The following is a 24971-nucleotide window of genomic DNA, read 5'->3' on the forward strand; positions in this document are numbered from 1 at the left end:
TGACCTTTATAAATAAAAGAACATCCTTAATATGAACTGCCCAGTGGAGGACGGGAGGGCTTTAGACACATTGAGGGTCTATGGACACGGCTGCTGCATGCGTTGCGTAGACCCTATTACAGGCCCATGAACAGTCATGTGCTTCAGACAAAAACACAGGACCGGTTGAGCTCTATCGGCCATTACGGTTCATCGTATGAATCAACTCAAGTCTGAGATCCAAATTTAACAAAATTGGATCTTTTTGGATAAAAAATCAGCTGGATTAATTAATCTCTAATGTCTTAAATAGATTAGAATAATGGAAGTGGCACTCAGCGGACAAGAGACTAGTTTTGGGGGGGTGGCAAATTTGGCAATTGCACCAGGGCTCCATTTAATACTGGCCACTAAGGACAGGACCAAACTAAAACCACCCAGTATTATTTATCTGTGTATTGTGGTATTATTTTGGAATTAAATTGTATTGTGTGGGAACTATATGGCAGTATTATGTAGGAACAATATGGCAGTATTATGTAGGAACTATATGGCAGTATTATGTAGGAACTATATGGCAGTATTATGTAGGAACTATATGGCAGTGTTATGTGAGAACTATATGGCAGTATTATGTGAGAACTATATGGCAGTATTGTGTGGGAACTATATGGCAGTATTATGTAGGAACTATATGGCAGTGTTATGTGAGAACTATATGGCAGTATTATGTGAGAACTATATGGCAGTATTGTGTGGGAACTATATGGCAGTATTATGTAGGAACTATATGGCAGTATTATGTGAGAACTATATGGCAGTATTATGTAGGAACTATATGGCAGTATTATGTGAGAACTATATGGCAGTATTATGTGGGAACTATATGGCAGTATTGTGTGGGAACTATATGGCAGTATTATGTAGGAACTATATGGCAGTATTATGTGAGAACTATATGGCAGTATTATGTGGGAACTATATGGCAGTATTGTGTGGGAACTATATGGCAGTATTATGTAGGAACTATATGGCAGTATTATGTAGGAACTATATGGCAATGTTATGTGGGAACTATATGGCAGTATTATGTAGGAACTATATGGCAGTGTTATGTGAGAACTATATGGCAGTATTATGTGAGAACTATATGGCAGTATTGTGTGGGAACTATATGGCAGTATTATGTAGGAACTATATGGCAGTATTATGTGAGAACTATATGGCAGTATTATGTAGGAACTATATGGCAGTATTATGTGAGAACTATATGGCAGTATTATGTGGGAACTATATGGCAGTATTGTGTGGGAACTATATGGCAGTATTATGTAGGAACTATATGGCAGTATTATGTGAGAACTATATGGCAGTATTATGTGGGAACAATATGGCAGTATTGTGTGGGAACTATATGGCAGTATTATGTAGGAACTATATGGCAGTATTATGTAGGAACTATATGGCAGTGTTATGTGGGAACTATATGGCAGTATTATGTTTGAACTATATGGCAGTGTTATGTGAGAACTATATGGCAGTATTATGTGAGAACTATATGGCAGTATTGTGTGGGAACTATATGGCAGTATTATGTAGGAACTATATGGCAGTATTATGTGAGAACTATATGGCAGTATTATGTAGGAACTATATGGCAGTATTATGTAAGAACTATATGGCAGTATTATGTGGGAACTATATGGCAGTATTGTGTGGGAACTAAATGGCAGTATTATGTGGGAACTATATGACATTATTATGTGGGAACTATATGACAGTATTATGTGGGAACTATATGACAGTATTATGTGGGAACTATATGGCAGTATTATGTGATAACTATATGGCAATATTATGTGGGAACTATATGGCAGTATTATGTGATAACTATATGGCAGTATTGTGTGGGAACTATATGGCAGTATTATGTAGGAACTATATGGCAGTATTATGTGAGAACTATATGGCAGTATTATTTGGGAACGATATGGCAGTATTATGTAGGAACTAAATGGCAGTATTATGTGGGAACTATATGGCAGCATTATGTAGGAACTATATGGCAGTGTTATGTGGGAACTAAATGGCAGTATTATGTGGGAACTATATGACATTATTATGTGGGAACTATATGACAGTATTATGTGGGAACTATATGGCAGTGTTATGTGGGAACTATATAGCAGTATTGTGTGGGAACTATGTGGCAGTATTATGTGGGAACTATATGGCAGTATTATGTGAGAACTATATGGCAGTATTATCTGGGAACTATATGGCAGTATTGTGTGGAAACTATATGGTAGTATTATGTAGGAACTATATGGCAGCATCATGTGGGAACTATACAATAGTATTATGTGGGAACTATATGGCAGTATTATGTAGGAACTAAATGGCAGTATTATGTGGGAACTATATTGCAGTGTTATATGGGAACTAAATGGCAGTATTATGTGGGAACTATGTGGCAGTATTATGTAGGAACAATACGGTAGTATTATGTAGGAACTATATGGCAGTATTATGTAGGAACTATATGGCAGTGTTATGTGGGAACTATAAGGCAGTATTATGTAGGAACTATATGGCAGTATTATGTGGGAACTAAATGGCAGTATTATGTGGGAACTATATGGTAGTATTATGTGGGAACTATATGGCAGTATTATGTAGGAACAATATGGTAGTATTATGTAGGAACTATAAGGCAGTATTATGTAGGAACTATATGGCAATGTTATGTGGGAACTATAAGGCAGTATTATATAGGAACAATATGGTAGTATTATGTAGGAACTATATGGCAGTATTATGTAGGAACTATATGGCAGTATTATGTAGGAACTATATGGCAGTGTTATGTGGGAACTATAAGGCAGTATTATGTAGGCACTATAAGGCAGTATTATGTAGGAACTATATGGCAATGTTATGTGGGAACTATAAGGCAGTACTATGTAGGAACTATATGGCAGTATTATGTGGAACTAAATGGCAGTATTATGTGGGAACTATATGGTAGTATTATGTGGGAACTATATGGCAGTATTATGTAGGAACAATATGGTAGTATTATGTAGGAACTATATGGCAGTATTATGTAGGCACTATATGGCAGTGTTATGTGGGAACTAAATGGCAGTATTATGTGGGAACTATATGACATTATTATGTGGGAACTATATGACAGTATTATGTGGGAACTATATGGCAGTGTTATGTGGGAACTATATAGCAGTATTGTGTGGGAACTATGTGGCAGTATTATGTGGGAACTATATGGCAGTATTATGTGAGAACTATATGGCAGTATTATCTGGGAACTATATGGCAGTATTGTGTGGAAACTATATGGTAGTATTATGTAGGAACTATATGGCAGCATCATGTGGGAACTATACAATAGTATTATGTGGGAACTATATGGCAGTATTATGTAGGAACTAAATGGCAGTATTATGTGGGAACTATATTGCAGTGTTATATGGGAACTAAATGGCAGTATTATGTGGGAACTATGTGGCAGTATTATGTGGGAACTATACGGCAGTATTATGTAGGAACAATACGGTAGTATTATGTAGGAACTATATGGCAGTATTATGTAGGAACTATATGGCAGTGTTATGTGGGAACTATAAGGCAGTATTATGTAGGAACTATATGGCAGTATTATGTGGGAACTAAATGGCAGTATTATGTGGGAACTATATGGTAGTATTATGTGGGAACTATATGGCAGTATTATGTAGGAACAATATGGTAGTATTATGTAGGAACTATAAGGCAGTATTATGTAGGAACAATATGGCAATGTTATGTGGGAACTATAAGGCAGTATTATATAGGAACAATATGGTAGTATTATGTAGGAACTATATGGCAGTATTATGTAGGAACTATATGGCAGTATTATGTAGGAACTATATGGCAGTGTTATGTGGGAACTATAAGGCAGTATTATGTAGGCACTATAAGGCAGTATTATGTAGGAACTATATGGCAATGTTATGTGGGAACTATAAGGCAGTACTATGTAGGAACTATATGGCAGTATTATGTGGAACTAAATGGCAGTATTATGTGGGAACTATATGGTAGTATTATGTGGGAACTATATGGCAGTATTATGTAGGAACAATATGGTAGTATTATGTAGGAACTATATGGCAGTATTATGTAGGCACTATATGGCAGTATTATGTAGGAACTATATGGCAGTGTTATGTGGGAACTATAAGGCAGTATTATGTAGGAACTATATGGCAGTGTTATGTGGGAACTAAATGGCAGTATTATGTGGGAACTATGTGGCAGTATTATGTGGTAACTATATGGCAGTATTATGTAGGAATAATATGGTAGTATTATGTAGGAACTATATGACAGTATTATGTAGGAACTATATGGCAGTGTCATGTGGGAACTATAAGGCAGTATTATGTAGGAACTATATGGCAGTATTATGTGGGAACTATATGGTAGTATTATGTGGGAACTATATGGCAGTATTATGTGGGAACTATATGACAGTATTATGTGGGAACTATATGACAGTATTATGTGGGAACTATATGGCAGTATTATGTGATAACTATATGGCAATATTATGTGGGAACTATATGGCAGTATTGTGTGGGAACTATATGGCAGTATTATGTAGGAACTATATGGCAGTATTATGTGAGAACTATATGGCAGTATTATGTAGGAACTATATGGCAGTATTATGTAGGAACTAAATGGCAGTATTATGTGGGAACTATATGGCAGCATTATGTAGGAACTATATGGCAGTGTTATGTGGGAACTAAATGGCAGTATTATGTGGGAACTATATGACATTATTATGTGGGAACTATATGACAGTATTTTGTGGGAACTATATGGCAGTGTTATGTGGGAACTATATAGCAGTATTGTGTGGGAACTATGTGGCAGTATTATGTGGGAACTATATGGCAGTATTATGTGAGAACTATATGGCAGTATTATCTGGGAACTATATGGCAGTATTGTGTGGAAACTATATGGTAGTATTATGTAGGAACTATATGGCAGCATCATGTGGGAACTATACAATAGTATTATGTGGGAACTATACGGCAGTATTATGTAGGAACAATACGGTAGTATTATGTAGGAACTATATGGCAGTATTATGTAGGAACTATATGGCAGTGTTATGTGGGAACTATAAGGCAGTATTATGTAGGAACTATATGGCAGTATTATGTGGGAACTAAATGGCAGTATTATGTGGGAACTATATGGTAGTATTATGTGGGAACTATATGGCAGTATTATGTAGGAACAATATGGTAGTATTATGTAGGAACTATAAGGCAGTATTATGTAGGAACAATATGGCAATGTTATGTGGGAACTATAAGGCAGTATTATATAGGAACAATATGGTAGTATTATGTAGGAACTATATGGCAATATTATGTAGGAACTATATGGCAGTATTATGTAGGAACTATACGGCAGTGTTATGTGGGAACTATAAGGCAGTATTATGTAGGCACTATAAGGCAGTATTATGTAGGAACTATATGGCAATGTTATGTGGGAACTATAAGGCAGTACTATGTAGGAACTATATGGCAGTATTATGTGGAACTAAATGGCAGTATTATGTGGGAACTATATGGTAGTATTATGTGGGAACTATATGGCAGTATTATGTAGGAACAATATGGTAGTATTATGTAGGAACTATATGGCAGTATTATGTAGGCACTATATGGCAGTATTATGTAGGAACTATATGGCAGTGTTATGTGGGAACTATAAGGCAGTATTATGTAGGAACTATATGGCAGTGTTATGTGGGAACTAAATGGCAGTATTATGTGGGAACTATGTGGCAGTATTATGTGGTAACTATATGGCAGTATTATGTAGGAACAATATGGTAGTATTATGTAGGAACTATATGACAGTATTATGTAGGAACTATATGGCAGTGTCATGTGGGAACTATAAGGCAGTATTATGTAGGAACTATATGGCAGTATTATGTGGGAACTATATGGTAGTATTATGTGGGAACTATATGGCAGTATTATGTGGGAACTATATGACAGTATTATGTGGGAACTATATGACAGTATTATGTGGGAACTATATGGCAGTATTATGTGATAACTATATGGCAATATTATGTGGGAACTATATGGCAGTATTGTGTGGGAACTATATGGCAGTATTATGTAGGAACTATATGGCAGTATTATGTGAGAACTATATGGCAGTATTATGTAGGAACTATATGGCAGTATTATGTAGGAACTAAATGGCAGTATTATGTGGGAACTATATGGCAGCATTATGTAGGAACTATATGGCAGTGTTATGTGGGAACTATATGACATTATTATGTGGGAACTATATGACAGTATTATGTGGGAACTATATGGCAGTGTTATGTGGGAACTATATAGCAGTATTGTGTGGGAACTATGTGGCAGTATTATGTGAGAACTATATGGCAGTATTATCTGGGAACTATATGGCAGTATTGTGTGGAAACTATATGGTAGTATTATGTAGGAACTATATGGCAGCATCATGTGGGAACTATACAATAGTATTATGTAGGAACTAAATGGCAGTATTATGTGGGAACTATATTGCAGTGTTATATGGGAACTAAATGCCAGTATTATGTGGGAACTATGTGGCAGTATTATGTGCGAACTATACGGTAGTATTATGTAGGAACTATATGGCAGTATTATGTAGGAACTATATGGCAGTGTTATGTGGGAACTATAAGGCAGTATTATGTAGGAACTATATGGCAGTATTATGTGGGAACTAAATGGCAGTATTATGTGGGAACTATATGGTAGTATTATGTGGGAACTATATGGCAGTATTATGTAGGAACAATATGGTAGTATTATGTAGGAACTATAAGGCAGTATTATGTAGGAACTATATGGCAATGTTATGTGGGAACTATAAGGCAGTATTATATAGGAACAATATGGTAGTATTATGTAGGAACTATATGGCAGTATTATGTAGGAACTATATGGCAGTATTATGTAGGAACTATATGGCAGTGTTATGTGGGAACTATAAGGCAGTATTATGTAGGCACTATAAGGCAGTATTATGTAGGAACTATATGGCAATGTTATGTGGGAACTATAAGGCAGTACTATGTAGGAACTATATGGCAGTATTATGTGGGAACTAAATGGCAGTATTATGTGGGAACTATATGGTAGTATTATGTGGGAACTATATGGCAGTATTATGTAGGAACAATATGGTAGTATTATGTAGGAACTATATGGCAGTATTATGTAGGCACTATATGGCAGTATTATGTAGGAACTATATGGCAGTGTTATGTGGGAACTATAAGGCAGTATTATGTAGGAACTATATGGCAGTGTTATGTGGGAACTAAATGGCAGTATTATGTGGGAACTATGTGGCAGTATTATGTGGTAACTATACGGCAGTATTATGTAGGAACAATATGGTAGTATTATGTAGGAACTATATGGCAGTATTATGTAGGAACTATATGGCAGTATTATGTGGGAACTATATGGTAGTATTATGTGGGAACTATAAGGCAGTATTATGTAGGAACTATATGGCACTATTATGTGGGAACTATATGGTAGTATTATGTGGGAACTATATGGCAGTATTATGTAGAAACAATATGGTAGTATTATGTAGGAACAATAAGGCAGTATTATGTAGAAACTATATCGCAATGTTATGTGGAAACTATAAGGCAGTATTATGTAGGAACTATATGGCAGTATTATGTGGGAACTAAATGGCAGTATTATGTGGGAACTGTATGGTAGTGTTATGTGGGTACTAAATGGTAGTATTATGTGTGAACTATATGGCAGTGTTATGTGGGAACGATATGGCAGTTTTATGTGGGATCTATATAGCAGTATTGTAATGTCAGGATAGGGAGACAGACAGGTGAGCCCTAATCTACCCACCACTCAGTCCCTGCCTACTTGCACAGCCCGTCCTAGGCGACGGCGTACAACTGGGTGACGGTCCCTACACTCAATATGTGCATGACAGACAAACAAGACAAGGGTACACAAAAGCAAGGGAAGTGGGGCAGTTGCCCACGGCAACACCGTGAGCAACAGAGTAGTGGACGAGCCGAGTCAAACCAGGAATGTACGTGGTAACAAATGCACAGCAGGAGAATAGTCAGTCAAGCCAGGGTCGATATGAAGCAGAGGTCAATGGAAACAGCAGGAACAGCAGAGCCAGGAAACAGGAGAATCACAGGCAAAGGACAAGCAGCAAATGAAGGTATAAGTAGACCAAGGGCGGGAGCTAGAACCGTCTGGTCAGGCTGCGATAGGCTTTCCCACTCCTCAGCCTACCAGCCTGAGTGGTAGCAGATCGAGTCACTCTAGCAGACCTAGGAACAGATGCAGACTGATTAACCACGGGCGTCGACACAGAATCTGTGTCAGGCAAATCCTTTACAGTACCCCCCCTTTTATGAGGTGCCACAGGACCCTTCCTAGGTGGACCTGGCTTGTTGGGGAACCGAAGATGGAACTTCCTGAGCAATAACCCAGCGTGAACATCCCAGGCGGGTACCCAAGTCCTCTCCTCAGGCCCGTATCCTCTCCAATGGACCAGGTACTGGAGGGAGCTTTGGACCATCCTGCTGTCCACAATCTTGGCCACCTCGAATTCTACCCCTTCAGGGGTGAGAACCGGAACTGGAGGCTTCCTCGAGGTAGCCAAGGACGGGGAACAGCGTTTCAGGAGGGAGGCATGGAACACGTTGTGTATTTGAAAAGACGGGGGTAACTCCAACCGGAAGGAGACAGGGTTAAGGACCTCAATGACCTTGTATGGCCCTATATACCGGGGAGCAAATTTTTTGGACGGAACTTTAAGGCGCAAATTTTTTGAAGACAGTCACACCAGATCCCCGACCACAAACAAGGGGTTAACAGAACGTCTTTTATCTGCCTGAGTCTTTTGTATGCTCTGGGACGCCTCAAGGTTCCTCTGAACATGGGCCCAGACTGTGCACAGTTCCCGATGAACGACATCTACCTCGTGATTGTTGGAACCACTAGGTGAAATGGAGGAGAACCGTGGATTAAATCCAAAATTACAGAAAAAGGGGGACACCCCTGACCGGTAACTGACCCGGTTATTGAGAGAAAATTTGGCGAGGGGAATGAAGGAGACCCAATCATATTGGCAGTCAGAGATAAAACACCTTAAATATTGTTCTAGAGACTGATTAGTCCTCTCAGTTTGGCCATTAGTTTCAGGATGGAAGGCCGAGGAGAAGGACAGATCAATCTCCAACTTCTTACAGAAATCTCTCCAGAACAATGAAACAAATTGTACCCCTCTGTCAGAAACAATATTGACAGGAACCCCATGGAGACACAGGATGTGTTTGACAAACAAGGTAGCTAACGTCTTGGCATTGGGTAGTTTCTTGAGGGGCACAAAGTGGCACATCTTACTGAAGCGGTCTACTACAACCCACACCACCGACTTGCCTTGGGATGGAGGCAGATCGGTGATAAAATCCATGGCGATATGGGTCCAAGGTCTCTGGGGATTGGGCCAAGAACATAGTAAGCCCGCTGGTCGGGACCTGGGAGTCTTGGACTTAGCACAAATTTCACAAGCGGCGACGTAGGCCTTAACGTCTTTAAGCAACCCAGGCCACCAATAGTTTCTAGAAATGAGGTGCTTGGTACCCAGGATGCCTGGATGGCCAGATAGTGCAGAGTCATGATTCTCCCTGAGTACCCTTAGCCGAAATTGCAGGGGAACAAACAGCTTGTTCTCAGGAAGGTTCTCGGGAGCTGAACCTTGATCAGTCGAAATTTCGGAGACTAAGTCAGAATCAAGAGAGGATATTATTATACCTGGGGGCAGAAAACAAGCAGGATTCTCCCCCGGAGGAGGGCTGGCCATGAAGCTACGCGACAGCGCATCAGCTTTAATATTTTTAGACCCAGCCCTATAGGTGACCACAAAGTTGAATCAAGTAAAAAACAACGCCCACCGAGCTTGTCTCGGGTTTAGCCTCCGTGCAGATTCAAGGAAAACCAGATTCTTATGGTCGGTAAGGACCGTTACCTGGTGCCTAGCCCCCTCCAGGAAGTGGCGCCACACTTCAAATGCCCATTTAATGGTTAAGAGTTTGCGGTTGCCAACGTCATAGTTACTCTCAGTGGGGGAGAACTTCCTGGAGAAGTAGGCACAGGGACGGAGATGGGTGAAGGACCTGGTACCCTGGGACAAGACAGCCCCCATTCCCACCTCGGAGGCGTCAACCTCCACGATGAATGGCTCCATTTGGTTAGGCTGAATCAGCACTGGGGCAGAGATACGTGTTAAACGCAGTCTTCCACTCATCCCCTTCTCTGATTTGGATAAGGTTGTAAGCCCCCCGAAGATCAAACTTAGAGAACCATTGGGCCCCCTGAACCTGATTGAAGAGATCAGGAATCAGAGGAAGGGGATATTTGTTCCTTACAGTGATCTTATTCAAGTTTCGGTAATTGATGCATGGCCTAAGACCACCACCCTTCTTCCCTACGAAGAAGAAGCCAGCACCTACCGGAGTAGAGGGACGCATGTAACCCTTGGCCAGGATTTCCTGGATATATTCTCTCATGGCTTCACGTTCGGGACAAGAGAGATTAAATATCCTACCCTTAGGGAGCTTAGCTCCTGGTACCAATTCGATAGCGGAATTGTATTCTCTATGAGGTGGTAACTCTTCGGAGGCCTCTTTAGAGAAAACATCAGCGAAATCCTGAATAAACTCAGGTAGAGTGTTCACCTCCTCAGCGAGAGAAAGCAAATTAATAGAAAAACAGGACGTCATGCATTCATTACCCCATTTAGTAAGATCCCCAGTATTCCAGTTAAACGTGGGATTATGCATCTGCAACCAGGGAAGGCCTAAAACCAAATCGGACGATAATCCCTGCATCACCAACACAGAACACTGGTCCAAATGAACGGAGCCCACAATGAGTTTAAAAACAGGGGTATGCTGCGTAAAATAACCATTAGCAAGTGGAGTGGAGTCGATACCAACTACCGGGACAGGTTTAGGCAAGTCAATCAATGGCTAAGTTAGAGACATAGCAAATTCCACAGACATAATCTTAGCAGAAGACCCTGAATCCACAAAGGCACTGCCGGTGGCAGACCTACCACCAAAAGAGACCTGAAAGGGAAGCAAGATCTTATTAGGTTTCATGTATACGGGAAATACCTGTGCGCCCAAGCGACCTCCCCGATGGTCACTTAGGCGTGGAAGTTTTCCGGCAGCTTATTCTTACGCCTAGGACAGTCGTTCACTTGATGCTTGTCATTCCCACAGTAGAAGCAGAGACCATTCTTCCTGCGGAACGCTCTACGTTGTTGGGGAGACACGGAGGCCCCGAGTTGCATTGGTTCATCCGAGTTTTCCGTGGAAGAACGAAGCAATGGAACCTCGGGAGCCATCATGGGGGAGCCAGAGGAGAAGGCACAAAAACGTTCAAGTCGTCGTCCCTTGAGACGTCGGTCAAGACGTATCGCTAAAGCCATAACCTGATCTAGAGAGTCAGAAGAGGAATAACTAACTAACAGGTCTTTCAGAGCGTTCGACAGACCCAATCTAAACTGGTACCTCAAGGCAGGGTCATTCCACCGAGAAGCTACACACCACTTCCTAAAGTCAAAGCAGTACTCCTCAACGGGTCTCTTACCCTGACGTAAGGTCACCAGCTGACTCTCGGCAAAGGCAGTCTTGTCAGTCTCGTCATAGATGAGTCCGAGAGCCGAAAAAAAAAGGTAAACAGAAGAGAATTCAGGGGCGTCAGGGGCCAAGGAGAAGGCCCATTCCTGGGCGCCGTCGTGGAGCCGGGACATAATTATACCCACTTGCTGGCTCTCAGAACCTGAGGAGTGGGGCCTTAAACGGAAATAGAGCCTACAACTTTCCCGAAAGGAGAAAAAAGTCCTCCGGTCCCCTGAGAACCGGTCAGGCAACTTGAGGTGGGGTTCAAGAGGTGAGGTGGGGGGCACTACCAGGGTAGTCTTGGACCTGTAGGGAGAGACCCTGCATTTGCTGAGCCAGGGCCTCAAGGGGGTCCATAGTGTGTCAGGAACCAGGGTAGAAAAGGTATATGGGCCTGTGATTATGTAATGTCAGGATAGGGAGACAGACAGGTGAGCCCTAATCTACCCACCACTCAGTCCCTGCCTACTTGCACAGCCCGTCCTAGGCGACGGCGTACAACTGGGCGACGGTCCCTACGCTCAATATGTGCACGACAGACAAACAAGACTAGGGTACACAAAAGCAAGGGAAGTGGGGCAGTTGCCCACGGCAACACCGTGAGCAACAGAGTAGTGGACGAGCCGAGTCAAACCAGGAGTGTACGTGGTAAAAAATGCAGAGCAGGAGAATAGTCAGTAAAGCCAGGGTCGATATGAAGCAGAGGTCAATGGAAACAGCAGGAACAGCAGAGCCAGGAAACAGGAGAATCACAGGCAAAGGACAAGCAGCAAATGAAGGTATAAGCAGACCAAGGGCGGGACCTAGAACCGTCTGGCCAGGCTGCGATAGGTTCTCCCACTCCTCAGCCTACCAGCCTGAGTGGTAGTAGATCGAGTCACTCTAGCAGACCTAGGAACAGATGCAGGCTGATTAACCACGGGCGTCGACACAGAAGCTGTGTCAGGCAAATCCTTTACAAGTATTGTGTGGAAACCATATGGCAGTATTATGTGGCAACTATGTGCAGTAATATGTGGGAACTATGTGGCAGTATTATGTGGGAACTATATGGCAGTATTATGTGGGAACTATATGGCAGTGTTATGTAGGAACTATATGGCAGTAATATGTGGGAACTATATGGCAGTGTTATGTGGGAATTATATGGCAGTATTATGTGGGAACTATATAGCAGTATTATATATGAACTATATGGCAGTATTATGTGGTATCTACATGTCAATATTATGTGGAACGATATAACTATATGGCAGTATTATGTGAGAACTATATGGCAGGTTATGTTGGCTCTATATAGCAGCATTATGTGACTGCTTGACATAGATCATGTGAGGGTTAAAACGTTGCAGGTGATGTTTTGGTGAATAAAAGACAAAAACTTTCTACTGGAGTGCTGCAGTTTCTTTCTCTTTATTTAGTATTATGTGGGAACTATATGGTAGTAATATGTGGGAACTATATGGTAGTAATATGTGGGAACTATATGTCAGTATTATGTGGGAACTATATGGTAGTAATATGTGGGAATTATATGGAAGTATTATGTGGGAACTATATGGTAGTATTATGTGGGAACTATATGGTAGTAATATGTGGGAATTATATGGAAGTATTATGTGGGAACTATATGGTAGTAATATGTGGGAATTATATGGAAGTATTATGTGGGAAATATATGGCAGTATTATGTGGGAACTATATGGCAGGTTATTTGGTCTCTATATGGCAGTGTTATGTGGGAACTATATGGCAGGTTATTTGGTCTCTATATGGCAGTGTTATGTGGGCTCTATATGGCGGCATTATGTGGGCTCTATATGGCGGCATTATGTGGGAACTGTATGGCAGTATTATGTGGTAACTATATAAGTGTTATGTGGGAACTATATGGCAGTATTATGTGGTAACTATATGGCAGTATTGCGTGGGGACTATATGGCAGTATTGCGTGGGGACTATATGGCAGTATTGTGGGAACTATATGGCAGTGTTATGTGTAAACTATATGGCAGCATTATGTGAGAACTATATGGCAGTTCTATGTGGCAACTATGTAGTATTATGTGGGAATTATATGGCAGCATTATGTGGGAACTATAGTTCAATGTTACGTGGAAACTATATGCCAGTATTGTGTGGGAACTATATGGTAGTATTATGTGGGATCTATATGGCAGTATTATGTGGGAACTATATGCCAGTATTGTGTGGGAACTATATGGTAGTATTATTTGGGAACGATATGGCAGTATTATGTGAGAACTATATGGGAGTGTTATGTAGAAACTATATGTCAGTATTATTTGGGAACTATATGTCAGTGTTATGTGGGAACTATATGGTAGTATTATGTGGGAACTATATGGGAGTATTATGTGAGAACTATATGGGAGTGTTATGTGAGAACTATATGGCAGTATTGTGTGGGAACTATATGGGAGTGTTATGTAGAAACTATATGGCAGTATTATTTGGGAACTATATGGTAGTATTATGTGGGAACTATATGGCAGTATTATGTGGGAACTATATGGCAGTATTATGTGAGAACTATATGGGAGTGTTATGTAGAAACTATATGGCAGTATTATTTGGGAACTATATGTCAGTGTTATGTGGGAACTATATGGTAGTATTATTTGGGAACTATATGGTAGTATTATTTGGGAACTATATGGTAGTATTATTTGGGAACTATATGTCAGTGTTATGTGGGAACTATATGGTAGTATTATGTGGGGACTATATGGCAGTATTATGTGGGAACTATTTAGCACCTGCATTTTCCCCAGGGCTCCAATTTTCTATGAAACCACCTTTTAAGTGGACACTTGTTTAGACTGTTCTAGTTCTGGGTAGGACCTCCTCTTGACCATCAGAACAGCTGGAATTGTGTGTAACATGGATACTACAGGGTGCTGGACACCTTCCTTACAGATTCATGTCACATCTTAGCAATACTAGTTTGCTGAAAATTTGTAAGAATGTTATAAATTTTTGGAACAAAATTGTGAGACGTGGCTGAGATCTGGTGACTGTGTGGTTTGTGATGTAGTGGATTACCCTTCTAAAAGTAGTAGTTGGAGACTGGGTACAGCGTGCTGGAGTGAACTGACCATTCAGGTAATTGGGCACTGCCCTAAGGCTCATAGCATTAATAAATTGCCCCAGACATCTTAATAAGGGGTGAGAGCTGGGTTTTTCCTAAACAGGGAATAAAAAAAAACAGTTTCTTGCATTGAGTTAAATGATAAAGCCATGTGTGGGGAGATTTGGGGCTCAGTATATGAAAATTTGACCCCCTATAATAATATATGGTGCAGTTTCTGGGGCTACAAATTCTTCTCTAGTCCTCATTGGTACAATTTAATGACTAGGCCCTGTGACAGTCCATTATGTCATACAGTCCAATGGCTGTAGGCTGCTGTGACATCCGCCTGAGTAACAGTCAACCAAAGTAGACCAGTCCACAATGCTGTCTGATTGTAGCGGATAGGAGGGAAGCAGTCTTCTGCTGCAATAGCCAGATACAGGCTGGTGGTTGCATCAGGAAGATCTGGCCAGGCTAAGATGAGGTGACATGTAGTACTTGAATATAAGACATGGTCACAGAATGGGCACTTTATTATCTATGCTGCCAAAATGACCTGATCTTCTATAAACTGCTGCAGTGTCGACAGGCGGCTCTGGATAGTTATTGAGTAAAATATTTCTTGTGTTCTAGGTCATAGATCTTGTGAAGAAATACTTCCTGCAGAAATCCTCTGCTAGCAGCCTGGTAAGACTTACGATCCCAGAGGGGCCAGTTCCCATGTTAAAAGCCAATGTGCATTAACATTAAACAGGTTTTATATAGGAGGAATCTGAGTAACATCCTGTATTATACTTCAGAGCTGTACTCACTATTCTGCTGGTGGAGTCACTGTGTACATACATTACATTACTTATTCTGTACTGATCCTGAGTTACATCCTGTATTATACTCCAGAGCTGCACTCACTATTCTGCTGGTGATGTCACTGTGTACATACATTACATTACTTATCCTGTACTGATCCTGAGTTACATCCTGTATTATACTCCAGAGCTGCACTCACTATTCTGCTGGTGGAGTCACTGTGTACATACATTACATTACTTATCCTGTACTGATCCTGAGTTACATCCTGTATTATACTCCAGAGCTGCACTCACTATTCTGCTGGTGGAGTCACTGTGTACATACATTACATTACTTATTCTGTACTGATCCTGAGTTACATCCTGTATTATACTCCAGAGCTGCACTCACTATTCTGCTGGTGATGTCACTGTGTACATACATTACATTACTTATCCTGTACTGATCCTGAGTTACATCCTGTATTATACTCCAGAGCTGCACTCACTATTCTGCTGGTGGAGTCACTGTGTACATACATTACATTACTTATCCTGTACTGATCCTGAGTTACATCCTGTATTATACTCCAGAGCTGCACTCACTATTCTGCTGGTGGAGTCACTGTGTACATACATTACATTACTTATCCTGTACTGATCCTGAGTTACATCCTGTATTATACTCCGGAGCTGCACTCACTATTCTGCTGGTGGAGTCACTGTGTACATACATTACTTATCCTGTACTGATCCTGAGTTACATCCTGTATTATACTCCGGAGCTGCACTCACTATTCTGCTGGTGGAGTCACTGTGTACATACATTACTTATCCTGTACTGATCCTGAGTTATATCCTGTATTATACTCCAGAGCAGCACTCACTATTCTGCTGGTGGAGTCACTGGGTACATACATTACATTACTTATCCTGTACTGATCCTGAGTTACATCCTGTATTATACTCCGGAGCTGCACTCACTATTCTGCTGGTGGAGTCACTGTGTACATACATTACATTACTTATCCTGTACTGATCCTGAGTTACATCCTGTATTATACTCCAGAGCTGCACTCACTATTCTGCTGGTGGAGTCACTGTGTACATACATTACATTACTTATCCTGTACTGATCCTGAGTTACATCCTGTATTATACTCCAGAGCTGCACTCACTATTCTGCTGGTGGAGTCACTGTGTACATACATTACTAATCCTGTACTGATCCTGAGTTACATCCTGTATCTCTTTATTTTATATAAATTTACAAAACATAAACTGAAAAACAAATACATAACTAATTCCATATAACCAAAAAGTCACAACCAAATTCTTATAAACAAATTTTCTTCTATACATCTCTGTATATGAGAAGAGAAAACCATACCAGACCCGGCCACATACACCCCACTCTTATATACTTACATCTACACTTCATCCGAAACTAAACAATAACTAGAATATATACAAACATCATATAAACGTAATCAAAAGTACTAACAGAAAATCCCCCGACCCGCGTCAACCAAGGGCCTAAAGAAACAACATAATAATGATAATAATAATAATAATAAACAAAAAAAAATCCAAAATATAATAATACTAATCCCATTTTTTTATTTTTTTTTAAACACACTATACGCATCCTGACTTTCCCTAACCTTACCCTTCTTACCTAAACTCCACCACCCCAGCCAGCATCTCGCCTCATGTCCTCTCACGTCCGCATAGTCCAGATGCTGGCCCCAACCACCACACCCAACACCCCAGCTCAGCCCCCCGCCCCATGTCCTCCCATGTCCGCATAGTCCGGGGCTGGGTCAGGCAAACCCCCCCCCCCCGACCCCCTCCCAACCTATCTATTAACCCCCTTAAGTCTATCCCTATTCTAACAACATTTCTACAATATAATACAATACACGTCACCAACTTGTCCAAATACCAAACCATATACAAAATACACCGTACCCGAAAGCACCAAGTTCGGTCGCTTGTAAACCTTTTTCCTGCCATTTCAATCCTAAACAAAACAAAAATCTTCCAGTGCTTACCTAGCCCATCACCAGATAGAGAGAAGGGAAAGCCCCCCCCAGCACCCCCCCAGAGGCCAAGGTACCACGTCCACCGCTGCACCCTCCCTATCGCTTGCCCTATCTCCTTACCCTATTACTAGCCCTTTCTTGACCCTATTGAAAGCTGACCCTATGCTGACCCTCACCTTTCCCTTATTCCGAGCCCTATCGCTATATTTTTTTTTTTGGTGCCTCAGCGGAACGCAGACCCCCACCTCCAGTTGAGCACCAGTGATGACCCCCCCCCCCCCCCTCCCTCATGAAGGCAGACACATTAAGGCACCCTAAAGGAAAAGCCCCTCCAAAGACGAGAGGCTTTGGATGCTCCCAATCTGCCAACCTCCAAAGAATGCACCTTCACCAGGTCACCCATGATATTGCTAACAACCTCATCCACTAGGAGGATTTTCTTCTGGGTAGAAACTAGACATCGTGCATTCCACATAAAGTGCCTGACCACTATACTGACTAGAAACAAGGTGCAATGGTCCCTACCACCGAGGTCTCCGAACACTCCATAGGCCCACCCAGCATAGGAGAGGCTGGTTAGGCCTGGCCAACCAATGGAGGCTCCCACCCTTTTGTATACCTCTGTATTGAAAGGGCAATGAAGCAGGAAATGCTCCATGCTTTCCAGCACTCCGCCACACTCCTCCCGGGGGCAATCCCGATCATCAGAGCTTCTGCACTTTAGATTGTCCCTCACATACAGTCTCCCATGGAAGCAACGCCAAGCCAGATCCCAAAACTTCTGGGGAATCCTCGCTGAATTTAAAAGTTTTAATCCCACCCCGAGGTCACTACTTGGGCAGTCTTTGAGCGCCAGGGGCTTCTGGAAGTGGGTCATCAGGACCCTCTTGTCAAGAAATTTTCTCGACATGGTCCTGATCTCCCACACCTCCAGACCCCACCGGCGAACAATCTTCAGCGCCAGGGTGGCATAAGCCGGGAGATGTCCGTGAGGTGTACGCAGGTCTTTCACTTGCCCTCCTCTCTCCCATTCCTGGAAGAAAGGCCGAAACCACCCCCTGCAGGAGGATATCCACCAAGGAGCCCTCTCTTGCCAGAGGTTTGCCAGGTTGATCTTAACAAAGGTGTTCACTAGGAACACCACCGGGTTAACCATACCTAACCCGCCTAGTGTCCTTGGTAGGTAAGTAACCTCCCTCTTGATTAGGTTGAGCCTGTTCCCCCATAACAGCTGGAAGAACAGGCTATAGACCCGAGTCCAGAGAGGTTCTGGCAAGATGCACACACTGCCCAGGTAAAGCAACATGGGCACCAGGTAGGCCTTGGCCAAGTGAACCCTTTCCCTCAGGGTTAAGGACCAACCCTTCCATTGGTCGACCTTCTGGGCAACTAGATTCAGCCTATCCTCCCAGTTCTTCTTGGGGTAATCACCCGGGCCAAATTCGACTCCTAAGATCTTAGCAGACCCCTGAGGCTCTGGAAGGGTGTCCGGGAGATCAAAACCAGGATCTCCTCCTCCCAGCCAGAGACTTTTGCACTTATCCCGGTTGATCTTGGACCCAGATGCCAATGAGTAACGCTCCACTTCCGACATCACCCACTCTGCCTCCCCTCTCGAGGAGACAAAAATGGAGACGTCGTCTGCGTACGCAACCACGCTCTGAGTGGCCTCCGGCCCCTCCAGGCCGGCCCCGACTCCCGCCAATGGCCCACGATCGATCCTTTTAAGAAAAGGATCAATTGCGAACGCATATAGCAAAGGGCTCAAGGGACAACCCTGGCGGACACCAGACCCAACCTCAAAGGGGGTTCCAACCCAACCGTTCACCAGTGCAAAAGTCTCAGCCCCAGTGTATAAGGTCTGTAGCCAATTGACAAACCCCCCCGGTAGGCCGTACCTCAGAAGGACCGACCAGAGGTACTCGTGGTCCACCCGGTCAAAAGCCTTGGCCTGGTCCAAGGACAGGATGTACCCCTCCCACCGACCAGAATTTCCCTGCTCCACTGCCTCTCTGACACTGAGGACAGCACTAAATGTGCTGCGGCCTGGAACAGAGCAATGCTGGACCGGCGAAAGGAGCCGGGATGCAAACTTCACCAGCCGATTAAACAGCACCTTTGCGAGAACCTTTCTGTCCGTATTGAGCAGCGCTATGGGACGCCAATTCTCAATACGGGTCGAGTCTTTACCCTTCGATAAAACGATCAAGGCCGACCTCCTCATTGACATTGGCAAAGTACCCGAGGAAAGGCACTCATTAAACACCTCAGTCAAGAGGGGAACTAGGGTTCCTTTAAAAGTCTTATAAAACTCGGATGTTAAGCCATCCGGCCCTGGCGATTTTTTGAGGGCAAGCCCATCAATCGCCAATCCAACTTCCTCTTCCTTGATCGAGTCTATCAAAACACCGAGAGAGGGGTCTACCCCTGGCTCAGGGATGGTTTCAGCCAGGAAAGCCGACATCTCGTCTCGGTTTGGATCTTGCTTCCCCAAGAGGTGCGAGTAGAAGGATCTGACGACCTCCAAGATCCCTGATTTGGATCTCTTCAGAGATCCTGTACTATCAATCAGTCCTGTCACAACCTTACGACTCACTGACATCTTACAGTTCCTGTAGGGGTCGGGCGAGCGGTACTTCCCGAAATCCCTCTCAAGAACTAAAGATGTGTGCCTATCATACTGACACCTCCTGAGCAAAGCTTTCACCACGGAGATCTCCTCCCCACTACCCCCGGTTGAGACCAGATGTTCGAGTTTCCTCCTCAGTTCCTGATATAGGCGGTACCTACTCATGGACCTGAGGCTCGAGAGCCTGCGGAAAAATCCTGCCACCCGGACTTTAAACAACTCCCACCACTCAGACTTAGTACCACTGAGATCCAACAAAGGTACCTGGCTCTGAAGAAAATCCTCAAAGGCCTGTCTTATCTCCGCTTCTTCCAAGAGAGTAGAATTCAGCCTCCATATACCTCTTCCCATCTGGAGGGACTCTGCAATGTTCAAAGAGAAAATAATCATACAGTGATCGGAGAACTCCACCTCAACAACGGACACTGGTGAAGAGATGGCTTCCTCCTTCAAAAAAAACCTGTCTATCCTAGACCTACAACTACCTCTACGATAGGTGAAACCCGAGTGGCCTGGGGTATGCCTGATGTGGATATCCACCAGGCGAGCATCGCTAACTATATTTTTTAATGCTACACTATCATAGGTCAATTTTTTATCTCCGGAACCTCCTCTATCTCGGGGCCTCACGACAGTATTGAAGTCCCCTCCAAAGATAACTTGTCGACCTGAAAAAAGGAAAGGCTTAATCCTCATGAAGAGACTTTTACGGTCCCATTTGCTCTGGGGTCCGTATATATTGATTAATCTTAATTCCTGTCCCCTCATGAGGACATCTAAGATCAAGCACCTCCCCATTTCTAACTCAATCATCCGTCGGCATGTTACCGGTGCGGTGAAAAGGACCGCCACTCCGCTATAGGGCTCAGCCGCAAGAGACCAGTAGGAGGGCCCGCGTCGCCACTCCCTCCTAGATTTAACGACGTCTGCCAAAAGTGACAGCCTGGTCTCCTGCAAAAACAAAATGTCGGCTTCAACTCGGCCAAGAAAATCAAAGGCTGCAAATCTCGCCCTATCTGACTTAATGCTGGCAACGTTAATTGATGCCAGCGTCAACGGAGTGGGTGCCGCCATCATGGATGTTTGAGTTAGACGGCTTTCTTCTTCCCACCCCCCCCTCTATCTGATGAGGACCCCCCTTCTTTGCCTCGCTTCTTGCAAACTGAGGAGTCCATACTCACCACCCTATTCCCATCTTCATCCCCAAGTACCGGGTCAACCTCCCCCTCTGGGGGCAACGGCCCCTGCAGCAGGGGAGGCTCAACGACTCTAGGGTGCCCTACCATGCCCTCCCTCTTAGTATGAGAGGCTGGAATGTCCACGAGAGCATGGTATCGATCAGTAGAGCGCACCAGGGGGGTACAGGATTTACCTTCCTGGGCCAGGGCGGGGCCAGATGTATTTGGCCCTTGGGTTTTGCCCGGTGTCCCTTTTGCTGTAGGCTGAGTCCTCTCTTCCTCTCCCACACTTTCATAGTGCGAGGACTGAGAGTCCTCAGCCCTCTGCTCCCTTTGGATCCTCCTCATCTCCTCATTCAATTCGACCTCCCCAGGGGCATCAGCTTCAAGGGGGGCATCCAGATCCGAATCAGAGGTCGTCCCAGTTTCCTGGAGCGCCCTCCGAATCCTCTCCTTCCTTCGCTTCTCCGCCCTTCTCTGGCGAGAAGGGGGACCCTTCTTTGCATTCTTCCCTTGCCCCTGTGCCCCATCATCCCTGCCCGCACCCTCACCCACGGAGGCCTCCCTCCTCTCATCCTCTGCAGGTTTGGAACAAGCATTGACAACAGAGCGAGGACACCGACTGAACGGGTGACCTAAGTCACCACACAGGTTGCAGCGAATACGGTCACACGATGCGGCTAGATGACCAATCCCCCCACAATGAGCACACTTCTGCACCTTGCAGCCTGCACTCAAATGTGAGGGGTCGCCACACCGGTGACACAACTTCGGCTGCCCCTGGTAGAAGACAAGGATCCGATCTCTTCCCAGGAAAGCAGACGATGGTATGTGGGACACCGTCTGTCCCAGACGCTTTAGTTTAACCATGAACGTCCAGGCCCCTGACCAGATGCCAAACTCGTCTAAGTTCTTCCGTGGCATCTCTACTACCTCTCCGTACCTTCCCAACCAGGTCATGATATCAATACAAGAGAGTGACTCGTTATGGGTAAGAACGGTCACTCTCTTGGGACCACTTTGGCGAGAAATTGCTTGTGCAGCAAAGTCTCGCCAGCCAGGCTCGTCCTTCACCAGCTCGTAGTTCCCCCAGAAGACCTCAAGGCCCCCTAGGTGAACAAAGCTGATGTCGAACTCGACCGAGCCATGAGGATGTATCAAGGCAAAGATGTCACTCGCCTTGAAGCCCATCCCCAGCAGCAGCTCCACCACCCTCTTTCTGGGAGGACACGCATCATTGCCACGCCACCGGAGACGGACCACATTCCTCCTGGCTACAGCCTGCCCGGCTGTTGGGAGCGACCACTGATCTCCTCGTTGCTCTCGGAAGGCATTTAGACCATATCTGTCTATCCAGAAAGACAGGTCCTTCTGCACTCCCCCTATGGTTAGGGTTTGCTTTCCCTCTCTTAAAGTGTCCAAGAGACGTTGTTGCAAGTTACCGTCCCCGGACCTTGAGGATGAAGATGGGTGGGCCCGCTGTCCCCCCGCTGCCACACCAGCATAAGACCTGCCGGATGTCACAGCAAGAGGAGCGCCAGGCCCATTGCCCCTGGTTGATACCCCATCCCCACCACCCACAGACACAGCACTCAACACCCCATTACCAGCAGACACTCCAGCAACTTTATTTACAGACACCTGCATACCCCCAGCAGTTTCCACATCCACAGCCGCAACTTTTTCATTTAACCCACCAGGTCCCCCTGCAGTCATCCTTCTGGCCAGGCCTGGTTCTATGTTATGTATTTTTTCTGTACTTTTTGTGTGGGTAGACACTGCTTCAGTCTCCGCATCATCAGGCACCTTTGCAGGGACGCCACCAGATGTTATAAGCGGTGTCCCTGCTGTGCCCTCCGCCTCATTAACCTCCATCTGTTCTGAGTGCTGAACATTTTTGGGAAAGGGGCCACCGTCGCCCCCGACGCCAGCAGCCCCCTTCTCGCCTACACCACTTTTCAGCGATGCGGACGAAGGAGCCACTGACGTCACTGGAGCCGCCTCCGGACCACTCCCCCCTCCCACAGAGGAGTGGCCAACAGAGCCGGAGCCCCCTCTGTGACCGCCCTTGTCCGGAACGTCTGACGGCTTTACTGCGACACCGACAGACTTCCGGCTTTCAGACACCACATCCGGTTTCTGGTTTACCCGTTCTCCCGACCCCTGACTCGCATCAAAGACCAGTTTCCCGGGCTCGCCATTCACCGGACACAGGGACACACCCCCTGGCGTCACCAGGCCACCAGTACCGCCCCCTTTGCAGGGGTTGGCGTCCGGCGCCATTTTGACCACCACATGCTCTAATGCCGGACCCGTAACACTCTCCCCGCATTCCCGCTCCAGCCCCACTGCAGAGGCTTGAGCTGGGGGTCTTGCGGGACCTGCGCTCTGATCCTGACTTTCATCAGGCTCAGAGCACAGGAAGGATCTTGCTGTATACACCATTTTAAATGAACCTTTAGCAGATTTTTTTTCCTTTTCCTTTTTTTTCTTCTTAAATTTTTTTTTCTTTTGCTTTTGCTCCTCTGCGGGTAACTCCGCACCGAAACAAAATCCCTGGAAGGATACCGGCGACTCCACATTACGGATCTGTGTGAGTAATCCTGGAGGCCGCTCACTGTCAGTTTCAAAACACTCTTGATTTCTCCCAGCTGTGAGTCCACCCTCCTCCTCCTCACTGCTCCTGGGTGCCTCAGAATCTGTGCCTTCTCTGGACTTTACATTCTCATGCTCCATTTTCTCCCCCACATTTTCCTTTGCTGTGTCTTCCTCCATACTTTCTATTTTTATAGGTGCTGCCATCTCGGCAAACCTCTCTTCATTTTTTAACTTTTCTCCAAACACCCCTCCGCCTGCCAAAATCTCCTCACGTCTCTCTTCCACTTCTTTTATTTCCTCCAACAAGGATTTCACATTTAAACGGTATCGGGACCTCTTACCTCCTGTGCATTTTGCAGCCCTTCCTCTGGCGACCGCCAAGTCCGCACGGAGCCGTTGCAGCGACTTCCTGAGGTCCCGATACTCCTCCAACCGCATAGCCAGACGGGAGCTGAAGTTCTCCACCGTCTCTCCGGTCCTCAGCTGTCCCCATTCCTCCACACGACCGTCATCCAAATGTCCGGACGGTGCTGGTCCTTCTCCAGACGACAACACCTCGATCACGATGCCGAACCGCGTCTCCATACCCTTATCCAGGGTTCCAGCCTCAGGGGGAGCCAGGACAGCCTTGCCCCGAGATGATCTCCTCACCCCCGCGACTGTTTTCATATTCCCAGCCAGCTGGGATGACCCTCTACCCCCCGCTGGCATGCTCCGGGAGGTAGAGGTCTGAGGCTCCATCCTAGGATGGAACCCCCCTCAGGGTACTTTCTAAGCCCAGGCAGATGGTATGAGGCCTGGGCAGATAGGATAAGGAAAGTCCCTGGATCCAAGGCCTGCACGGAAGTCTCAGCAGCTCT

The 24971-nt window shown here is 44.6% G+C and overlaps 1 protein-coding gene across 3 annotated transcripts in view; it reads left to right on the top strand.

Annotated features, from left to right (window-relative positions):
• LOC142684057 (adhesion G-protein coupled receptor F1-like) overlaps positions 1-24971 on the top strand; it is a 95654-nt gene that overhangs the window by 46971 nt on the left and 23712 nt on the right. For 2 of the 3 annotated variants that reach the window (XM_075847446.1, XM_075847448.1), the window contains one exon: positions 15507-15622. In XM_075847446.1, the coding sequence (XP_075703561.1) occupies positions 15507-15617 (111 nt within the window). In that variant the 3' untranslated portion in view covers positions 15618-15622. Of the gene's footprint in view, positions 1-15506; positions 15623-24971 lie in introns of those variants that run through there. The other variant, XM_075847447.1, reaches the window with a different exon arrangement.

Source organism: Rhinoderma darwinii (genome assembly GCF_050947455.1).
Source record: "Rhinoderma darwinii isolate aRhiDar2 chromosome 4 unlocalized genomic scaffold, aRhiDar2.hap1 SUPER_4_unloc_12, whole genome shotgun sequence".
Lineage (NCBI taxonomy): Eukaryota > Metazoa > Chordata > Amphibia > Anura > Rhinodermatidae > Rhinoderma > Rhinoderma darwinii.